General features: G+C 40.1%; 1 protein-coding gene across 1 annotated transcript in view; it reads left to right on the plus strand.

Annotated features, from left to right (window-relative positions):
• Positions 1-4436: 4436 nt before the first annotated feature.
• CRACD (capping protein inhibiting regulator of actin dynamics) overlaps positions 4437-22212 on the plus strand; it is a 48346-nt gene continuing 30570 nt past the window's right edge. Inside the window, exons 1-3 of the mRNA XM_067530530.1 lie at positions 4437-4562; positions 9070-9234; positions 13547-13615. Coding sequence (XP_067386631.1) covers positions 4452-4562; positions 9070-9234; positions 13547-13615 — 345 coding nt within the window. The 5' untranslated portion in view covers positions 4437-4451. The remainder of the gene's footprint in view (positions 4563-9069; positions 9235-13546; positions 13616-22212) is intronic.

Here is a 22212-nt window from a genome sequence, read left to right on the forward strand (position 1 = left end):
GAGTTCCATGTTGTATTATGTTCTAGTGATTTGGAACTTGTTTAGCTTACAAGTAAAAAAAACAAAATAAAATCTATGCCTTAGTCCTTCAAATTCAATCTGGTCTCTGAGAATCAAATTGGGCTCTTCCCTTTTCATGTATCCACATCTGTAATGATGATTTTGCAGGCTCCCAAGAAGATCGATACAAACAATTGTCTTCAAATGTAGCCCTAAATTAAACTTATACAAATGTGTGAAAGGCTGATGGATTTGCACAGCTGTAACTGTGAGCTTAATAGTGCTTAATCGTTATCTGACTCACAGGTAAAGCAAGGGACATATATAAATCTTGATTCTGAAAACAATTCATCATATCCTTTAGTGCTTGAAATGTTATCATCACCTGCTAATTTTCTGAGTGAATATCTTTAAGATTAACAGGGATGGATTGAGAATAAATGTGGTCTGGTTTAATTAAAAATGTGGAGCCTAAAAACTTCTCTCTGGAGAGAGGATGTTGATGAAACAGAAAATGTAGGGGAGAGTGCATGTCCATGATGGATGGCTGAGAAACAAAGTCAATGGTCAATGAGTGATGCTGCTAAGAAAAACTTGTGGGGGCCTTTGAACCACAGGATATGGACTGGGTGATGTGTTATTAATCAGCACTCATCTTAATTGACAAGAGTAAATGATAAATGAAAATGCTAACACCGTGCACATTCCCCATTGCTGGTTCACAGGAGATCTATGTAAAGGATGGTGGTTTCAGTTCGTCATGTTTAATATGAACAATTTCTTTGGTTATAGATTGCATGAGTCCATAAACTGCCTTCCCATGTTGAATTTCACCTTGGGTTTCCAGTTCAAACAAGTCCAAATTAGTCAGAGGGGTTAATTCAGTCAACGCTACCAAATTTCCTGGGTTTCATATCAAAAACATTAGTTTCATGTGGCTTCAGAAGTCGGCCCAACTGGGTCCAGATTTTCTCTAGAGAAGAGGTTTTCAAATTATGGTCTATAGATCAGTTGGTGGTGGTCTGCAGAAAGAGAGCAGGTGCTAGCTTCCTGAAGCTCTCTCTAGGGAAGTGTGATTCTGCAGTACTTTCTATTCAGGATTGTTCCTTAACAATACAGTATCAGATATTCAAAGAAGGGTTGTGGTTTTTTAAAATATTTTTTTTATAGATTTTCTTCTACAGATTCCTAAACAGAGATGCATGTACCTTTATTAGGTAAACAGGTAAAGACCATGGAATTATTTTATCTATATTACGTATATAGTATAAATGAACCCTTGTAATTGTTTCATGGGTGGAAGTGTTATGAAATTGAACTGCTCTATATTTGATTGATTGATTGTTTCAAATGCAATGTTATGTTAAAATACTAATTTTGAATAAAGTAAAATGAGTTGCTTCAGTTTTGATTTGTCTGCAAGGGGGAGAACAGTTTAATAAGGGGTGCCCTCCTCCACAAAGAAATGCTATTAATGGTTTATTGTGTTTAAAAATAAACTGTATATATATATATATTTTTTTTTTAAACCCTTTGCACTTTGCCTTTAGGAAATTTTAATATAACTTCTGAGAGGAACAGAAAATGTAGTGGTTGTTGGTTATTAGTAAATCTTTATTTTAGTTTTTAAACTATAAGGCTGATGCTTATGGAGTTAAACAATTATATAAGGCTACATTAAATACATTCAAGGAAACTTTCTCAATAGTTGAATATGACTATTTTGAAAACTTAAAAACCATTACAAAGCATTGGAGAAAACACAGCTCATTTAATGTTTTATATTATTATATAAGATAAAGGTTTTTTTTAATTTGTGTTTTACCCTAGAAATACCAGGACTGTCAATTCTGGTTGAAGATTTCAGAATGTGCATATTTTTTTGCCTTGACAGCTTAATTCGCAGAAACAGGATGATTTGATATTTAACAAAGACATCTTTTCTCCAAAATGTCAATTCATTTTTGAAGTTTTAAACAGTCAGATTAAAAATCCTTTTTTCACTCTTGGCTCATGTGATATCATTATTTTACTAGTTTCCCACTCACCATAAAATATTCCAGGCTAGACGTGATACGAATTTCTAACGTAAAAAAATTCTTTAAAAACTCACATTTTCTTTACGCATTATAAAGAAGCAAATAAGGGCATTTTTTTTGTTAATCCCCTTTCTTGTGGATTGAGGGGACATATAGAATTAATTTATTAGCAACATGATGTTCCCTTGGATTCCATCTCCATGTAAATCCACGTGTTTCTGTGGTATTTAGCAATGATATATGAGAGTCTTCCACTGTATATTACTAATCCAAGTAATATGGAATTGTATAGAAGCTGTTACCCACCAGTACAAGCATTTGGTGACTTACTGATGGTATAATCTTTTGTATCAAACCAATCGTATATTGGTGCTGATGTGTAAGAGGCTTGATGTGTAAGAGTAGCTCTGCCCATTGAGACAATTGACTGCAGCAATGCAGTTCTTTAGAAGTAGGCAAGTAGAGTACATTGATGTCCTCTCTCTGTGTTACAGTAAGTGATGTCTTAATGTGAGGCTAACTTTTCTCATTCTCTAAATGCCAAGTTACTACTTGAATGCAAACTTTTACAAATATGCTCTTTGGTATACCACAGCCACACAGCAGTCAGAGGGAAATAAGAAATTAGCATAACGTTTTTTATCGCAGTTCACATACGCCATCATCATAACACTTAGTGTGTACCCTTATAGCAATGTTCACATTCAAGGTGTTTCATGAACATTATTTTAATTTCTCAACATTCCTGTTTTATCCCAGGTTTACAGATGGAAAAAACTGAAGTAAAGAGTTTGAGTGATTTTCCCAAGATCACACAAGCAATCCCTATCTGAGCCGGGGTTAGAAATCACTAGATCCCCCTCTCTTCATCATGTATCAATCCACCTTGCTCCTCCCTTCCTGATCCTTCCTTGAGATAGAATTTGGAGTTTGCAATCTATATGAAATTTTATTTTCATAACTGGTCAATGAGATTTCTCAGTTAAATGAATGATCCAGTTAGAGTTGGGGATAAGTTGTCAATTTTGCATGAAGATTGTCTTTGGTTATGCTATGGGTGAGTTTACTTCCCCTGAATTTTGCTTCAAGTTTCTGGTTCAGGTATATGAAAAACTCAAAGTAAAACTCAATTGATACCACCACCATTCATCTGCTTTTACATTTAACCCTGACTTTAGCCAAAAAACAATTAAAACAAAAAAACAAAAACAAAAAACCTGCAGTTTTTGTGTGGTTTTATGGGAAATTATAAATTAATACTGTTCCCATACTTCCTTGAGTGGCCTGAAAACTTTTTGATAAACATGGGCTGAGTTTAGAGTATGTAACAAAACCAGGTGAGTTTCATGAGATTTGAGGTTTTTATTGTGAACATGTGACCTGTCTCCGGTTTCAAGAGATCTCTTTGGAAACAAAAGATACTTGTGTGCAAAAATCTATCTCATGGACCACCCCATTTCAGAATAGGGCAGGAAGAATATTTTTTTCAAGTTTGAATTATTTTTCCTTTCAATTAAAACTTCAAAAATGTGTGTGCTTTTCAAACTGTTACTTATCACATCTGATAAAGTTAGTTTCTTTTTGTGTCAGTGTGTACACGAGGAAAAAACTTCCCAGTTTTATTTCTTGGTCTTTTCCTCTTGACCAAATTGTCCATGTGACAGTGTTCAGTACACAAAGAAATATCATTAAGCAGCATTTAATATATAAAATAGAGAGAATGTGTGCATTTAAAAAATCAAATCAAAATAAATTTTACCAAAACAAACCACTCAACTCCACACACAGTTCACCCGCTGGGCAGTGGATGAGAGATAATGAACCACATGTAACAGATGTCAGTCATGTTGGTTAATGAGCTGCTACAGGGCGCTCAGATACTACAGTGATGAGGGTGGTATAAATATCTATGTAGAAGAGAACAGATAAAAGGATATAGGCCAGGGGAGTTACTGTAAGAATGAATTGCAGGAATCATTTGGAGCAGTGGTTCCCAACTTGTGGCCCGGGGGCCAATAGTGGCCTGCGGGGGCTTTCAAAGTGGTCCACGGCGCTCCTTCTGCTGGCTGCAGAAGGGAGCCGCTGCCTAAGGACCCAGGAGGAATGTGTTTCCGTGGGGCTACAAGACCGATGCAGGCTCCTGGCTGCAGCCAAGGGGATGGCAGATCAGCGCTCCGCTCCCCCGGCTCTAGCAGAGAGCAAAGCGCTCTCCTTGGGTCCCTACGTGCTGTGGTCCCTGCTGGAGCCAGAGGGAGGGGAGCACTGATCTTCCATCCCCCTGGCTGCAGAAGGGAGCTACTGCTGAGGAACCCAGGTGGTGTGCACAGGGCTATGGGAATCACTGATTTGGAGTATCTATATAAAATTAAGTACTGTGTATCTGAATTGCATTTCAGATCCTCCAACTATACTATGGGCACTCGAGCCTTTTCCCATGACAGTATTTTTATACCTGATGGGCAAGCAGAGAGTGAGCAGGGAGTCCAAGCAATGTCACAGGACAACAAAGTCAAAACCCTTCAGGTAAGAAGTAAAAAGCATGTGACTATATAGGTGTACATGTTAAAAATGTTCTTTTTATCATGCTCCACAGCATGCTAAGCATGTAAGAAGACTGGTTGCTTCCGTGAAGAACTTAGGGGCAGATCCTCAGCTGCTGTACACTAGCATAGCTGCAGTGGCACTATGATAATTTACACTAGCTGGGGATTTGCCTTTAGAACCTATGTCCCCAATCCTGTGAGTTGATACATGCACCCTGCACGCATGTGGCAACCCATTAAAGTGTAAGGGAGGTTCCATGTGGAAGTATGCGTTGACCCCCTTGGACCAGCTTGCAGGGTAGGGACCTAACTAGACAACAGAGGAGGAAAAATGGGATACAACACACAGATTTCTCTTCCATGTTGTTTTAAGTATTTTTTCCTCTTTTGCCCTTTCATATTTCCCCATTAATTTTTATAGTCCTTACCTTTTAGTCACTTAAATCATATCCATTTGCTTCTTGATTACAAATTTGTTTGTATGCTTTCCCATTGTTTTAAAAATGCATTAGCCTTTTTGCAGGATGTAGAAGTAATCAATCCTCAAAGGTCTTACTTTTCATTTGGCTTCTATTTTTGTCCTTGAGGTTCTAAATGAATAAAAACAAACCTCTTGAATAACCTTGCCATTGTTCTTTTGCCAGTCCACCTGCATTTCAGATGCATTCAGCTCTTCAAAATAAATAAATATGTAAATGGCTTCCTTCTTAAATAAAACCATGCCCTGCTGTTAAGGAATTATTTACCAGCCCTCCTTTCATACCTGCCTTCCATGATTCCTGTCCCATTAATGCCTAATTAATTTTGTGCTCTGTAATATACTTAAAAGATTTTCTCCTTAACCCTAATTGGACTTTGGAAGAGTTGAAGAAGAGCTATGTTTCAAAAATGTATCTCTGTTTTTACAGTGGGCACAGGGCATGTTGGGGCAGGACTTTGAGAGCTTGTCGGTGCTGTGTAAATGCTCACTCACAGGTTGAACTGGAGGGCAGGGGGAAATTAATTGTACTCCTCTAAACTCTGCTCACAAACCAAACTCTGCCTATTTGAGATGCCAGAATGAGGTACCAGACAGGACAGTAACTGGAAAATTCTTCTGGGTCAAGTAACTGGGTTCTTAAGGACTGGGTGGATGTTTCATTTTTCAAGGTGTTTGATAGGTGTGCTTCTTAGGAGGAGGCAATAATTTCCATTAATAGTTTTCTTCACTGGCTTTCACCAGCCAAGAGTGGCATGGATTTCTTAATGTTAATTCAGAATACATTGCTGCATTGAGAAAATAACAGACTTCAGAAGCAATGCATGATGATATGTTTAGAATTAGGTGGCCAGAAAAAATATAGTGATACAGGAAATTTGGAATCATTCTAAAAATAACTCAGGGGATGGTTATTTATGCAGCCTTTCAGATTCTGCCCTTGGTTCAACAGGAAAATATCATAAACTAGTTAAGGGAACATAGTCTTTTCCTTGTCTGAATCTCACTTTCAGATGACAAAGGAGTAATGAGATGTTTGGGATTTTGACATTAAGCACTCAACATCAGCTCTCGGAGATTAAAACATTGAAAGAAAATTGGCCAGTGGAAATTTATTAATAATGTTTATTTAATTAAATCAATGTATTTAAATATGCTAGGAGTAACTACAGAAAAGAATGTTCTGTGCCCTAAGGAAGCCAGCTCCATGCAGAAATATGAGCATTTGTAGACTTTCAGCCTTCAGACTAATTTTTGTAAGTCTGAGTGAATAAATCTTTAATTTTGGGAGTAATTTTGAAAGCTGCATATTAGCCACAAAACACGAATGTTTTAGCTCTTGGGAATCTCAATAAAATAAATTAAAAAACCCTCATACATATGGATAAGCATTTTTTACAGCACGGTTCTCAAACATTCCAGATTACAATATAATTCTTTAGTCTGAACAAACAAGATACAGCTTCTCTTTTATTGCACATACCATTCGCTACAATAGCTCCATTCATAGGCATCCTCCAATGTTCATAGCAGTTTGTACATGTGAAATATCATAATATGTGTAGAACAAGGCACCCCATCCATCCCTCTATTCTTCAAAACTGTAATTTGTATATATACAAAAATATCTTATGAAACAGGCACATTTTATAAGCGATATATCCAGAGACACAGCAGACGCATTTTCTCACTGAGCGCCAGATTCTAATACCCTTACATTGAATACTTTGCGCTGAGTAGTCCCACTAGCTCCAATGGGGATACTCTGAGCCAGAGTACTACCCACTGTATGGGTATTGGAATCTGGCTCTAATTAAGGGTTCATTTTTAGTTTAAGAAAGAAATTACTAAATTAAAATTTAGGTTCTGATATAGTTTCCACTAAAATCAGTGAGAGTTGAGGGCACTCAGCAACATACCGGATCATACCCACACAGGGCCATTGCTTTGTTCTGCATGTGGAACTCCTATTTATTTCAGTGAGGGTGTGTAAAGATCCAAGGTAGAATGCAGATCTAGAGAAAGTAAAGTCTGAAAAGACTTGGGGTGAAGTCTCAGCCCCATTTAAATCAATAGAAGTTTTTCTATTGACTTCAGTGGGACCAAGATTTCCTTCGGGGTATCTAAGCAGGTGTGACTTTCTTAGCTCAGTCCCTTTGCAGCATGCAAATTATGTTCAATGGCCCATTATCAGGATGCAGATGGGCAGCAAGCAAAAACTGTGCATGCCTGAGCGAGGAGATGGAGGAATATCAGTCCTAGTTCATCAATCTGGTGACAGACAAATTCTCTCTCTTTCTATACCCCCTCCCTCCCACCAATTGGTTTGGCATTGTGGGACATTAATTTAGCTAATCTGGATAAGATTTAGAGAAGAATCCAAACTGTTGGATGGTTATGTGAATTGAGACTGACCTGCAATCCTTTGAGGTTTATAACTCCTCTCAAAAACTGTGTTTTCATGCCAAGGTCTCACCTAACCCATGCTGTTGGTTCGGAGCTGAAGTCATATCTTTGCTTTACATAATTGCTACTTTAATCTACACTGCGTCTTTCTGCAATTCAGAGGGGGTAAATTCACAGCAAAGATCTATGCTTGTAATTGACATTCACATGAATGGAAGTTACACATTTGAATCTCTGATGTGAGCATTCCTTCGCTGCAGATTTTCACAGTGATGGGGGATCCTCTTTGGAGAATTTCCTGTCCTTGAAAGAGAATAAAGTATGAAAATTACTACACGGTCTTATCTCTTCTAACTGGGGGTGATTCCTGTAAATATTCAGGAAGAAAATCAAATACTGAAGATTCCTCTTTCCTATTCATTATTCTTGCAAGATAATTTCTTCTAAATCTCATGTTAAAAAGATGTTCTCTTTCAAACAATTTATTCTTTTAGGCATAAGCATAACAGAAATTAATTTCTGTACTTTAAAGAAGGATCTTACTTTGTGGATCTCTGTGTAAGCCAAAGCCATTACTGCTGAAAAGCACCAGAGGACATGCTTCTAGACAGCCATAAAATGCTACTTGTTTTGTTAACTTTGTCCTTGTTGCAATTCAAGAGAACCTTGCTTATAGTCTTTGAGAGAGAAGTTTTAAAAGCATATCTGGAAAAGAAACAGGATTAAATTAAAAGAAAAAGGGGAAAAGGAAAAGCTCCAAAATTCACATTATCTTTTGACCTACCAGTATGTGCTATGGTTCTCCTTCATGACGTTATCCTCTGCAGAACCTCACTGTGGGAATTCTGTGTTCTCTTGTACACCAACAGCTTTGTGGCAAGGTGAATGAGGATCTGCAGTGGGAAAGCATCAGCCAAGATTTGCAGAAGTGATTAATGAGTTTGGATAACTGAATTTTTGGGAGCTCAACTTGAGATACTTAAAAGGGGCCTGATTTTTCATAGGGTAGATGCTCCACGTTCTCTGAAAATCAGGTTCCTGTAATGTGCACTATCACCAATCCTTAAACATTTAAAAATCATGTCTGGACCCCAAAGTCATGAGATTTTTTACAAAATAATAAATGTAGGGTTCTTTTTATTGGCCTTCTGGATTTTGACCTTTGAGAATGCACTTAGGTAAAGAATTCTAGATTTTCTTTGCCACCAGGAAGGCTAGAAATTGACCTTGTTTTTGTGTTAATGAAAACTTGATTTTGATGTTCATGTGACTCTAAGAGAGAGAGCTTTAAGAAAAACACCAGTGTTATGAAAGTCATAATAAAACAGCAAGAGTTGGCAACGCAGCACCCAGAATCACTAGTGACTTTGTTACATTTTGATTGTGGAGGACAATAGGTTACTACCGATAAGTATCCTTCCTTTTCTCTGCCTTGTCACAATAGCTGTGGAATCTGGAGTTGGCTTGCTCTCTAGCCCTGGTAATTGGCTTATGTATTTCAAATTGTTTGCAGAATATGCAGAGTCAGCAGGGAGAGCGGGCGTGTGCAGTACAGTCAACTTATTTCATTCATGACATAAATACATTTTTTCTTGTTTTTCAGCAACAGTTATCCAAGACTATTAAATTTGGACAACCATTACAAATGACAATTTCTGAGAGGACAATGGAGGAGGCAAATGCTACTTTAGAAGAGGATGTCTTACTCAGTAGCCCGATGGAGACTGAGATTCAACAGGACACAGTGCTCTCAGACAGTGATAATAAAGTAAGCATTTTAAATGGACATATTCACTACATCGCACTGTTATCGAAAGCATTGAATTTAATGGGGCATAGCTGCAATATCCAGTGTGGCATATCTGAGCTCACTGAGCCACGGCAGCAGGTTTTTTATATGAGAACACCCAGATTTAGTAGGCCCTTTCAAATTCTGCTCCCTAGACTAATGACAAGTATGTTCATTGGGGGTGATGTGCTTGGTGTCCTGGGAGGGAGGCAATGATGTTAACTATTCCAAAGACCCACCACTAAGTTCCCACAGAGCAGGTGGCAAACATGATGTCTTTCTAAAGGTCAGGAAAAGGCTGATGAGAGACACAGAATACTGGATTCCTCAGAGTGGGAAGTTGTGCACAGCTGATGCATGGCAGCTAAAGGGAAAATCCTGTGCGAGAGGGATTGGAGTCTAACACACTTTGCCAATGGGCCAGTTACAGGACAAATGTCTGTGCTGTAATTACCTCTCTTAAGAAGTCTGCCCCTCACAGATTGGAATGAGAGCAAGGATAACCTAAGCCGAAGGCAGTAATGTCTACACTGAAGCGATGCAGTGGCACTGCAGTATCGTTTTAAGTATAAACAAGCCCAGAGTCAGTGGCAGAACTGAGAATAGAACCCAGGCATGCTGACTGTCTAATGCCCTCACCACTGCACCTCCCAAGCCTCCGGCATATTGGGCAGTCTATGGGTATGTCTGCACAGCAGCTAGGCATGTGCTTCCCAGCGCAGGTAGATGGACGCACACCAGGGGCTTGTCCACACTTAAAATTGAAATCATTGCAGCTGTGCCGCTGTAGTGCTTCCGTGTAGGCTACGCGGAGTAGCTTGCGTAACTTATGTCAACTTCCTAAATCCTCTTCTACGCGCCATCTCCACTACGCTGTACCGACAGGAATTGCGTACTTGTCGACACAGCACTACGCCTTTTGAGGTGGTTTAATTGGATCAACTTCTGGATTGATTGAGCGGGTCTTCACTGCTGCTCAATCGATCCAGATAGATCGATCTGATGGCGGCGAATCTGCCGCCGTCAGTGAAGATGTAGCTTTTAAATAGCAGTGTGGTTGCAGTCACACAGCAGGAGCTTGGGTTAGCCACTTGTGTACAAACCTAGCCCGAGCAACCATCTGTGCCGCTGCTATTTTTAGCACGCGAGCTCAAGCAGACAGTATCCAGATTAGGAAGCATGCTCCCAGCTATTGTGTAGACATACCATCTGGGCAGAAGGAAAGCATCTGTTCCCACTAAGGCACCTGAGCATTTATCAGTTGTGTTTTTAATGTAAACATAAAACTGTAAACTCCTGGAAGTGGAGACATAATCCCGCTGTGTATTTGGAAAGTACTGTATCTATCCATTAAAAAAAATGATGTTGCTATTAATGGGGCAAATGGCAAATAATGCAGCACTCCCTCACTACACAAAAAACCTTCAACAAATTGTAGCACTTCCAAATGAACTAGCACCTTTCTCCATCAACTTTGAGCACACTGAGTGACATTGGATCCCTCACACAACGCACTAGCAAAGGAGCTTTGTGCAGTGGGTAGTCAAGGAATCTCCTCTCACCAATTCAGAGGCAGGGTGTAGAGCCCCAGTCTGTCCCCAAAGCCCTCCACCCTCCCCAGCATTATTGTGGAGCTGAACTCAGCACTGTGAAGTGGGATCTGGAATCCTCTTATTTGATCCCTCTGCTTCATGGCTGCCCTGTGCAGCAGAAATGTATTGTTTCCACTGTGTTTGTACCCCCCCAGATAGAGCCCTGCAAATCCCTGGATATCTGCTTCATATCCACAGATATATGCGGATGTGGATATCCGCAGACCATGTTTGCAGATCGCAGAAGGTTGCGGATCCAAATTTTATATTTAAAGCTCTGTAAATCCACAGATACCTGCTTCATATCTTTGGATCCTTTTTGTGGATCGCAGATCGGATGCAGATACAAATTTTGTATTTGTGCAGGGCTCTACCTCCAGGGCTGCACAGGAATCAAGAATTTGTGTCTCTTCAGGACTTACCTATCTGACCCATGGGCTCCCTGCAAGAAGAGTTGTCTGTCCACCTCCAGCCTACATCCCTACCCATTCAGTAGGGTGTTTGAATGAAGCTTTGTTTAGGATGTTTGAATTTGGGTTGGCTCAGCCAGAATTCTTCCCAAGGATTCTCAGGTAGAGCTTGCCACAGCTGCAGTGGGTACTCATTCTCCACCACTGGTTGGCTTGATGGTGAGGGAGCTGGGGACCCGCCTCTCACCACCTTTCAGGTATTGCCACTCCCCTAAACAGAGCCATTGGGAGGAGATGGCATATTGTACCCTCCCCTAAATGTGCACATGTTCAGAGCCAGCCTCCATCAAACTCCTTGAGATTTGCTGATTTTCCTTTTCTTCCTCATTCTGAACTCCCTCTTCCCCTTCAGTAGTTAGTGAATAATAATAGAACAAACTCTGCCTGTTAAAGGATTTCCAAAGAACTCCCATCTTTTTATCTGTTTTTGCACTATTTAAATGAGCCCCTCTGTTCACTTGAAGCTTTACAACACTTGACATCAAAATCTTTATGGATTTTTCACACCTCTGAGCAGTGTAGTAATGCCAACCTAATTTTCTAGAGCTGCTGAGGCCTTTGTGTCCTCTCTCTGCTTGTACACAGGGGATAAGAATGTGTATGCATCTTTGTGCAGCACTTCGTGAGCTGAAGTTTAGAAGTGCTAAGTTTTGGTGGTGGTGTATTTCTTATGTTCTGTGTGGTTTTTGTTTGTTATTGTTTGGGTAAATTGGATTAATGGCTCCAGTTCTCAGTTTGATTTGGCATGTATTTGAAATGCTAATTATTAAGGATTTATACTAATATCTGCTAATGAGGCATAAAAGGAGAGTCACAGAGAATACATAAAATATGTCAGTATTGAAAACATGGGATTAAAAAGCAAGCTAGTCATTACTTATATCAAAGATGCAAATACCCTATAATTCATAGCACAGAAAGCTTCACGAGCTCTACGCTGAAAGGAGTAATATAAATGTGCTCTGTAATGCACAAATATAAGAACAGTTATAAAAAGAGAGACTGTTAAGTTAATGCACATAAATGATGATATCAAATTTAGGATCCCAGTACTTTCCTGTGCAGAGGACAGCCTACACCCAGAAATCGTTTTTGGGGGGCAGAGCATAGGGCAGTGTTGCCTCTCTGGCATGGTGGCCAATTCCCTCTTGTCCCAACTGAGGACCGCTCCAGCTCCATGGAATTGGAGGGCACAAGGAGAAGCACTGGGATGGGGATGAAGGCCAAGTTTCACTGAATAATTTTCCCCATAAAACCCACAGGCCAAAGCAGAGCAAGTTGGCCTGTGGATAAGGCACTGGACTAGGATGCAGCAAACCTGGATTCTGTTCCTGCCTGAGCTAGTGACCTTGGGCAAATTGCTTTGCCTGTGTTTCCTCTTACCTTTTGTGTGCCTTGTCTAGTTAGATGGTGAACTCTCTGAGGCAGAGACTGTCTCTTACTGCACATGCATACAGCATATAGTGCAGTGGGGCCTGATCTTGGTTAGGGCCTCTAGGTGCTACTCTAGTACAAATGGTTAATGAAGTTCCTGCAGCCTTCAGTAATTAATGCAGCTTCCTCCTCTATGGCTTAGCATCCACTCCCATAAGCTGGGTTCTGGTGGCAGATGGCATTTAGGCGAGCCATTGACAGCACCACTCTGGCAGCATTAATGAACCCTTAATGATGGGAACTAACAAATCAAAGGGGCCTGTGTGTGGATCCCATTTGGCTCCAGAGGGAGGAAGTTCACAAGAAGCTCTGGGTTGAAATGTATGTAGATAGTTTTCCCCTAAGAGAGGATGGGACTCTTAATTCCATTTTATTCTGATCCATGCTTCAGTCAGGATAATACATTGATTCTAAATATGACAAAATGTATTCAAAACTGCTAGAAGTCATGGTAAGTCATATTTTCCTTTGGTGTTAAACCTAATTATCTAGTGTTAAAGAACAAGTGTGGGCTCTTATCTTTTAGCCTGTGTAGCCTGTAGGATCTCATTAGTCTGATATCTACAGACCCTTTCCTTTATAGACAGCTATAAGATTATAGAAGTGTAGAAGAAAAAACAAGTAACCAGGAAGCAGAACTGTGCATCTGTCAGGCCTGTGTTGCAAGTGACGGTGGAGTAAAAGTCCTAAATAGGCCTTTTCACTCTCACCTTCTGTGATTTCACCAGTTCTTTTATTTATATTTATTAGATCCTTTACATTCTAATATCTAGTTGTGCTAATCTTATTTTCTAGTTAAGTGACACTCTGGATTCATTAAACCCTATGAGTTCGCCTGGAACAGGACATGAAGGGGAAGAGAAGGTAACAAGACATGAATAGTTAATTGAATTTGTATCAAATTCTTTTCTATTTTGATTTTTTTCTTCCTTTGTTTTATAGAAAACTGCCAGTTATTTTATTGCAGTATTCAGTTTTATTGTCCCAAATTCATCCAAAGCTGCAGTTGACACTACAATTCTGATGTACTGCATTTGAGGAGACACTGGTAAATGAGTAGTGACTGAAGTTGGGAAATCTGTTTCAGTGATAATAGATGACTATAGAAAACTGAAGACAGTTCCATCTCATCTGCTCTTCAAGCATTCCTGTATTTGAATTACAGGAATTAAAGAGCTATCATTTTCATAAATACTTTTACTACTTTATTATGCCTACATGTAATTTAATAAGGCTATGCAAAATATTTCAAGATCTTTAAGCTACTGGCTCGCTGAAAGACCTGTATTTAACCTCTGTGGATTTCAGAGCTGTCTTGGAAAAAAAGGTACTAATTTTTCCTCTGTAGAAGCCTTTTCTTCCTTTTCTGAATTCACACCAATTGCAAATCTAACATGTTTTCAGTATGGCTGGAAATAGCCCCTGTCCTGCAAACACTTACTCATATATATTTCATGAAAATAATCCTATTGTATTTAAGTGCAACTGTATACACGAGTGAAGTTATACATGTGCATAAGTATTTGCAGTATCTGGGCCCAAGTAATTGCAATCTAAAAGACAGTGCACAGCCCAAATTCTTTGATTTAAACAGAGACTTTCATATGCAATGAGAAATTTTAGTTGTCACTTTATGCTTAGAACTCAACACCTATTTTGAGGAATGTATACTTTAGTGTCACCTTATACTGTTTTGGCATGTGTGCCAATTAAATATAGTTTTGGAAACTCAAGTAATAATAAGTCCAACCCAAATGATTCATGCCTAAAGGTTGAATATTACTAAGGTACCTGAAATACAACACTCTATATGTGAGCAAACCAAAATACTTTTACTTGCAGCATATACTGTATCTGATCCTGCTTCCATTACGTGTTGTCAATCCCAAGCATTCAAAGATCATAAGTCAGATCCCCAAATCCTGAGATTTTAAAAAATAATAAATGTTGGATTCTTGTTATTTGTCTAATGATTTCTGAGCCTTTAAGGTGTCCTCAGGTAATATTTTCAGACTTTTCTCCATAACCATGAAATCTAGAAACTTAATTTTTTTAAAATAAAAGCTGGAGAGTCTTTCATAAGCACTTGCCTCCAAGTTGGGCTTAAAGAAAAACATCAAAATATTGTGAAAGTCACGATAAAATCATGAGAGTTGGCAACTAGTATTGGATCAGGATATTTCCCTGGTGACACTTTAACTGCTAACCTTTCTTCAGGGCAGCCAGAGCTGATTAAATAGTAGTTTATAAAGATAAACTAATTTTAGTTATGTCCCAGTTGGGGTATCCAGTTAGTATGAATGAAAATGACTTCCTTAGTCACTGAGTGTTCCTTTAAAACAAAATACCAAGTTCTTTCTTAAAAGTTGTTAATAACCGAACACGTCTGAAGATAAATCATTTATTTTTACTGCTTAAAACTGACCAGTGTGTCCTTGTTTTGTTCACTATGTGTGACCCAGAAACCTCTTGGTGACAATGGGTGGAAGGCACAGGGTATGCATAGGATTTTACAGGGATCCTCGGGTCAGGTGTGTCCATATCAAATTAACCAATGGCTGGTTGTAAGGTCTCTATCAAGAGCCAGTAGCCCAATGATCATCATAATCATTCTGAAATGTATGCGTTAAATGGAGTGATGATCTAAAGTGCAACTAGTAATCTGGGCTGTACTGCTTCTTTGGGAGCAGCAAATTTATTAATACTGCCAGTGTTCAGTGGAATAGGGGTTGGATGCTCTAAGGGGACACTTGGGGACTAGGGTGTGCCTATCACTAACTTACAGAGAGAGCATGGGGCCTGCATGGGCCTAGTGGAGAGGGCTTGTGTTGCCCATGGCTAGTGGAGTTGGGGAGCTGACCTTTGGCAGGCAAAGACAAGGTTTCTCGTGCTCAGGGCAGGTGGTAGTGAGATGCCTCTCAACTCTGGGTTCCCCTGGGAAGTGTCACTGTAGCAGTCAGCAGGATCTATACCCCATTTGCTGGTTAGCCAAGGGTCACGCTCCAGGCATTTATATACAGTACCAGATAAAGGTACTCAAAAGTGCCTTTGAGAGACTCAAAAGTGAGAAAATTGGAAATAGTTAAAGGAAAAGGTTATGGTTTATTATTTTGCATTTGTATATTTTGGGTAAGGAAAATAGAACCAAGGAAAGGACAGGATGAGTAAACCAGAGACATATGCTAAACATATCAAGCAGGAGCTGGCAAAACTGTGTGCAGAATGTGTCTTAAATGCTACAGGAAAAATATGGAGGGGGATGAAAGCTTTATTCTCGGAAGATAAGCATCAAGAGGAACTGACTAATCTATTAAAAGTGCCTGAGGTCAAAGGAGGTGCAGATTTTAAGAACCAACCTGACACAATTCTTAGTTAAACAGCAACGCAGTTAGTGCTGGCTAAGAGAGAGATCAGAAAACTGGAAATAAAGGAAAGAGTCCAGGAAAGGGAGATGGTAACAGAGAAGCAAAAACAAGGGGCATGAATGATAGCAGGAGACAGAGAAAACAGCACAAGAGGAGGCCCACCAGTGAATACTGGAGCTGGAACACCAAAAGCATGAAGTTCAAGAGAAGGAAAGGGAGCATGAGCTTATAAAACTTGTAATGCAAAGACAGAACCCTCAGCGCATGGGTACTCCTTACCAGGGCTCACCCAGCTGGGATAAACTGAAGAATATCTGACCACCTTTGAAAGGATATGCAGGGTGCATAAAATCCCTGATGACCAGAGAATGACTGTTTTATTCTCCAATTTGATTGGTAAAGCTTTACAAGTGTTCAATTATATGGCTGTAAATGATGTTATGTTGTATAATCCGTATAAGGTGTGGGTATTAAAAAGATTTCAAATTACACCAGAGATATACCACCTAAACTGTAGAAACCTCAAAAAAGTTAATACATTAAATCACAGGGATTATGTTACTAAAATGGGGGATTATTTGAGGAAATGGATAAAAAGTAAAGGGGCAGAAACTTGACAGATCTATTTACTCAGGAGCAGCTCTTTGATATCTGCTCCAAGGAGGTGAGGTCAACAGTATGGGAAAAGTCCCCAGCAACTGTGGAAGCTGCAACTGATGCTGCTGATTTATACCTACAAACAAGACCATTCATGGAGTGCAGGTCCCCAAGCGCAGTACAAAAGACTGGTGTAATAGGGGTCCCTGGGTTTATTCCTGGGAAAAAGGAGGGAGGAGAGAGAACTAAGCACACACCACTCCAGTACCAGTCACCTCCTGGTAACCCTAATTATCAGGCTCCAACCCAAGGGGACGGATGAAGAAAGTGCTACTTGTGTAGTCTCTTCAACCCAGGAAGAAATACTAATGGGGAGTCCAAATACAGGGCCAGACCTGCCCAGGTTAATGCATGTACCCTGAGTCGGAGACTTCAGTGGTGGCCGGAGGGTTCCAGGTAATTTTCTCAGGTCTGATCTCCTGGAGGTAGACAAAAAATTTGTTGAAGAGGCCAAGGTAAAGAGTAAAGTGTGTTGAGGTGGAAAGAGACTGGTGCCCAGATTTCTCTGGTCAGGAGAGATGTGATTAAGGATGTTGATATGCTCCAGGGCAGGAGGTAGAATTCCTTGCCTTCAGGCAATTTAAAGCCACAGTGTCTTTAGCCAGCATTCAATTAGAGTGGGAAGGTTTAAGGGGTACTTTGAATGTGGGATTTCTTAAGAATTTACATAAGAACGGCTATACAAGGTCACACCAATGGTTCATCTAGCCCAGTATCTTGTCTTCTGATAGTGGCCAGTGTCAAATGCTTCAGAGGGAATGAATAGAACAGGGCAATTATTGAATGATTGATCTCCTATCATCCAGTCCCAGCCTTTGTAGGGAAATCCAGTGCATGGGGTTGCATCCCTGAGCATCTTGGCTAATAGCCATTGATGGATCTATCCTCCAGCTGATGTAGTGGTGGGAAACGACATAATGATAAAGCTGTTAATGTGATCTGTAGCAAGAGGGAATATGTCCCTGAGATCCCAGAGGTAAACCCAGAGGAAGAGAGAGCTGAGAGGAGCCCTCTGCACCCTTATCAGCAGAAAGGAGCAATGTGTCCCTAGGGGAGGGAAGGAAAGAGTCACATCCCTTATCTGAGACAGCTCTCAGTGCAAGCAAAAGCCAAATAGGAACTTACTGAAGAAGAGAGTGTAGATGCCTCCCTAGAGAGTAATGGAGGCCATCCTCAGTAGAGCCCCAGATAAAAAGAACAGGGGGAGGCCCTTTGTAGAAGAGAGAAGGATGTACACAGAAGCCCTATTTGGGGAGCACTACCAACAGTTGTGTGAAGCTAATGCTCCTAGCCTGCGATTGCCCTTTGGCTGGTCACTTGAGAACAGAAGGATATATGAAAGGCTAAAGAAAAATTTCCTTTAGCCTAATATTCAAAATAAAGGAAAAACTTGTGACTTATGTCAAAAGTGGAAAAAGCCTGTAGGGTGCTGCAAGGCTCCTGTGCATTCTTTACCAGTAATCAAAGAAGCATTTTTAAGATTTCCCTGGATATCACAGGGCCATTACCTGAGTCAGCCCAGAGGAGGAAAAGATTTCTATTAGTAGTGGTGGATTTTGCCACCAGGCAACCAGAGACAACTGCCCTGTCTAATGTGGAAGCCGAAACTGTTGCTAAGGCACCTTTCTCTGTACTCAACAGGGTGGGTTTTCCAATAGAGATTTTATCGGCGGGGCTCTTATTTCATGTGCCAGCTATTTGGTGAGTTGTGAAGGATGTGTTGGGTAGAGCAATTGAAATATGCCTCATATCATTCAGACACAAATGGTTTACTTCAGGGTTCAGTGGGATCCTGAAATCTGTGCTGAGAAAGTATGTAAACAAGAGGGCAAGTGGCTGGGATGTAATGTTACCCTGGCTTTTTGTTTGCTTATCAGGTGGTGCCACATGAATCCACAGGGTTTGCTCCATTTGGCCTCTTGTAGAGGAGAAAGCTCATTCCTTTGGATCTCATTAGAGACTCCTGGGAGGGGGCACTGAATCAGAAGGGAACTGATGGCTGAATAAGTGCAAAGATTTAAGGAGGATTTAAAGTCTGTGATGGGTATGGTGCAGCAAAACCTCCCAAAAAGCCAGGCAGTTCAGAATAATTCTTTTGTTTGGATTAATTAAATCTCTCTGTCTAGTTTTCTTGCACCTGTTCAACATTCGTTATTGAAAACACCTTGACCTATTTTCCACCAACATTTATTGTGATAGGTTATTGTAACATCATACGAACTTTCAGATACTTTTTACAATTAAGCTCATTATTAGGGTAATTTTTTAAGCCCAATTATCACAAAATAATGTAAGAGTTTGTGCTGATTACAGAAAGTTTAATGCTGTCAAGATTCCTGATGCATACCCAGAAAAGATGACATCTGGACACTTTATGCAGGGCAAAGTTCCTGAGCACTCTGAATTTAACAAAAGGGTATTGGCAAATTCCATTAGACGTCATGCAGACACAAATCTGCCTTCATTACTGATTTGGGACTTTTTGAGTTAAAAGTGTTACCATTTTGGTTAATTAATGCAGGAGCCACGTTTCAGAGGCTCATTAACCAAGTGTTAGTTGGGTCACAGGATTTTGTTTGAGCCTACATAGATGTCATTGTCATCTTCATTTGTTGAATGCAATGCTGTTGTAGCCATGTTGGTCACAGGACATTAGTGAGACAAGATAGGTGGGATAATATCTTGTATTGGACCAACTTGTGTTGGTAAGAGAGAGAAGCTTCCAAGCTGTGAAGAGCTCTGTGTAAAGCTCAAAATCTTCTCTCTCTCACCAACAGAAGATGATCCAATAAAAGATATTATCTTACTCACCTTGTCTCTCTAATTGCCATCTTCAGCAGTTCCTGGTCTGATCATAAAAGCCACTTATGAATTGTGCTGAAGAAATCCAAAGATGCAGGTCTCACAGTAAAGGTATCAAAGTGTAAAATAGGGGCACCTGAAGTCCCCTATCTAGGTCTTTGGATAGAAGGGGGCCAGATTTGCCCAGATCCATTGACAGTGGAATCCATTGTTAACCGGGCTGTACCCCAATCCAAAAAACAAGTCTTTTGTAGGCTTGGTGAATTATTATCGCAGGTTTGTAGGTTTCAGCAATATGGTGTCTTCAATTACAGGCCTCTGCAAAAAAAGACACAGCCAGACAAGGTAATTTGGATTGCAGCCTGTCATGAAGGCTTTGACACAGCAAAAAAAATTCTGTCAAAAAAACTTGGTTCTGGCCACTCCAGACTTTGACAAGATATTTGACCAGTGTACTGACGCATCTAACACCGGCTTGGGAACTGTCCTAATGCAAGCAGGTGAAGGCAACAAAAAAGCATCCTATTGCTTTCTTAAGTAAAAAACTGACCCCAAACTGAACAAAGTTACTCTGTCATAGAAAGAGAGTTTTATGCAATTGTGTAAGGCAGCTGAGGCCATACCTATTTAACAGAAACTTCAGAGTCCTAACAGCCCACTCTTCATAGGACTGGCTTCACAGAATGAAAGCTACTAACTCCAACCTCCTACACTGGTATATATTGCTCCAAGAATATGATATGGAACTGATACCTATTAAGGGTAAGGAAAATAAAATGGTGGATGCTGTGACCCATATGTGCCTAGGGTAGCCCACCTGAAAATGCCATGATCAGGGCAGGCTGAAAAAGGAGAGCAGATTCTCCCAAACTGGTGGCTAACACTGAAGTTAGATTCCCCAACCAGTCACAAACAGTGCTTCTGATTCCCCACATTGGTTATCAAGAAGCTAAAACAAGAACCTACAGAGCCCCCTTTATTGCATTTCAGTCTCTGGCTCCCAATCAGCCACTAGGTCCAGTAAAGAGATAAGTTATTTAAAAACTCTATTCACTTTACCAAAATGTGCTCCTGATCCCCAAAGGATCAGCCACATTACCACACCAATACAGGTTTGGTTCTTACCCAAAATAGCACACTGCCAGGCAATCCTTTAGTATCTAAAACTAAAGGTTTAGTATAAAAGAAAAGAAACAAACATGAAGAGAGATGTTAAATGATCAAAGCAAGTCAGATACATACAAATGACTTCAAAGTCCATATATATCAGATTCTTGGAAGAATTGTGGAGTTTGCAGACTTGTACAGTTCCTCTGGAGTACATCCAGTATCTGAATGGGTCTCAGTCTTTGTTTCTGAGCTTCTGTTATAGAATAGTTAATCCAGAAGTAGGAAACATGAATGAAGACAAGATAGAGATGGTGCAGCTGCCTTTCATGTTCTTTTGCCATGTGGCCTGTTTCAAACACAAGCCCACAGCACATGCATGGGAAAGCATTTGGAATTCCCTGTTCACAGGTGTCTCGACATGTCCTGATGACTCAGGCGTAACCCCTGGCTTCTCTCCCTGGGCTACTGTATAGCTGAATGCCCTTGATTTGCCCTTAATCAGGCCAGACAGTTCTGGCGCTTATCTGTTGGGGGTGTCAGCCAGTAGCACAGCACAAGTTTTAGATACAGAAATATCACACGTATTCATTGCCTACAATACAAAGATGATACACATATATATATATGAGCGTATCATATTCAGTAAATCATCACTTTTCCAATGATATGGCATATTTTACAAGACTGGTTGTAATTTTGTAATATTGATATCAATAATATTATAAATGGTCACCCCTAATCCAGACAGCGTCACAGATGCATTGGCGAGGCAAGAGTGTTCTGATCTGATGTCTCCGGATTAGGCAGTGGCTAACCCTCCTGCATCAATGTAAGGGGTGAGATGTAAGCCAAAAACTTCTTGGTGCCAACTGGTAGATGACATAAGGGATGCATAGCGTTTTACAGGGATCCCCTGGGTCAGATATATGTATATTAAATTCACCAAAGCATGGCATATAAGGTTTGCATCAAGAAGCAATAACCCACTGGTCGTCATTATCATTTCAAAATTTACGTACGGATAATATTTAATGGTTTATGTATCTACACTAGAAATTTTGTTCTCAAAGCTTTGGAGTTAAGGCAGGTAGCCAAGCGGTGACATGTCTTAAATAGGTTCCTTTCAAGCAGCAGGTACAGCTGCTTATCTCTCTATCTGGTCTTGGGGGTATTGAGCATCACAATGGAGGCCTATCTGTATACTGAGCCTGAGACCAGTCAAAAGATTGCAAAATCTACAAGAGAAAAAATATACAGGAAAAAATAAATAGCAGGAGGGGATTCTATTTACTAGTAAAGACAATGAACTGGGGGGGGGGGGGGGGGGGGGGGGGGGGTATATCTGAGTTTAGAGGACACTCTGGATCCTTCACCTAGGAGACAAGCTAAAAACATGGCTTGCTTAATGAAAAAGGGATCACAGCCTGCCTGGCTGGAAAATGCTGGTGAGCAATACTTTATTAGACATGAGAGGATCTTGTTAATTAAGTGTAGGGTCTAGAATGCCTGTCACAATTTTATTTTATA

This window comes from Emydura macquarii, unplaced genomic scaffold (genome assembly GCF_026122565.2).
Source record: "Emydura macquarii macquarii isolate MOO-44397 ecotype Brisbane River unplaced genomic scaffold, CSIRO-AGI_Emac_v2 contig_3108, whole genome shotgun sequence".
NCBI lineage: Eukaryota > Metazoa > Chordata > Testudines > Chelidae > Emydura > Emydura macquarii.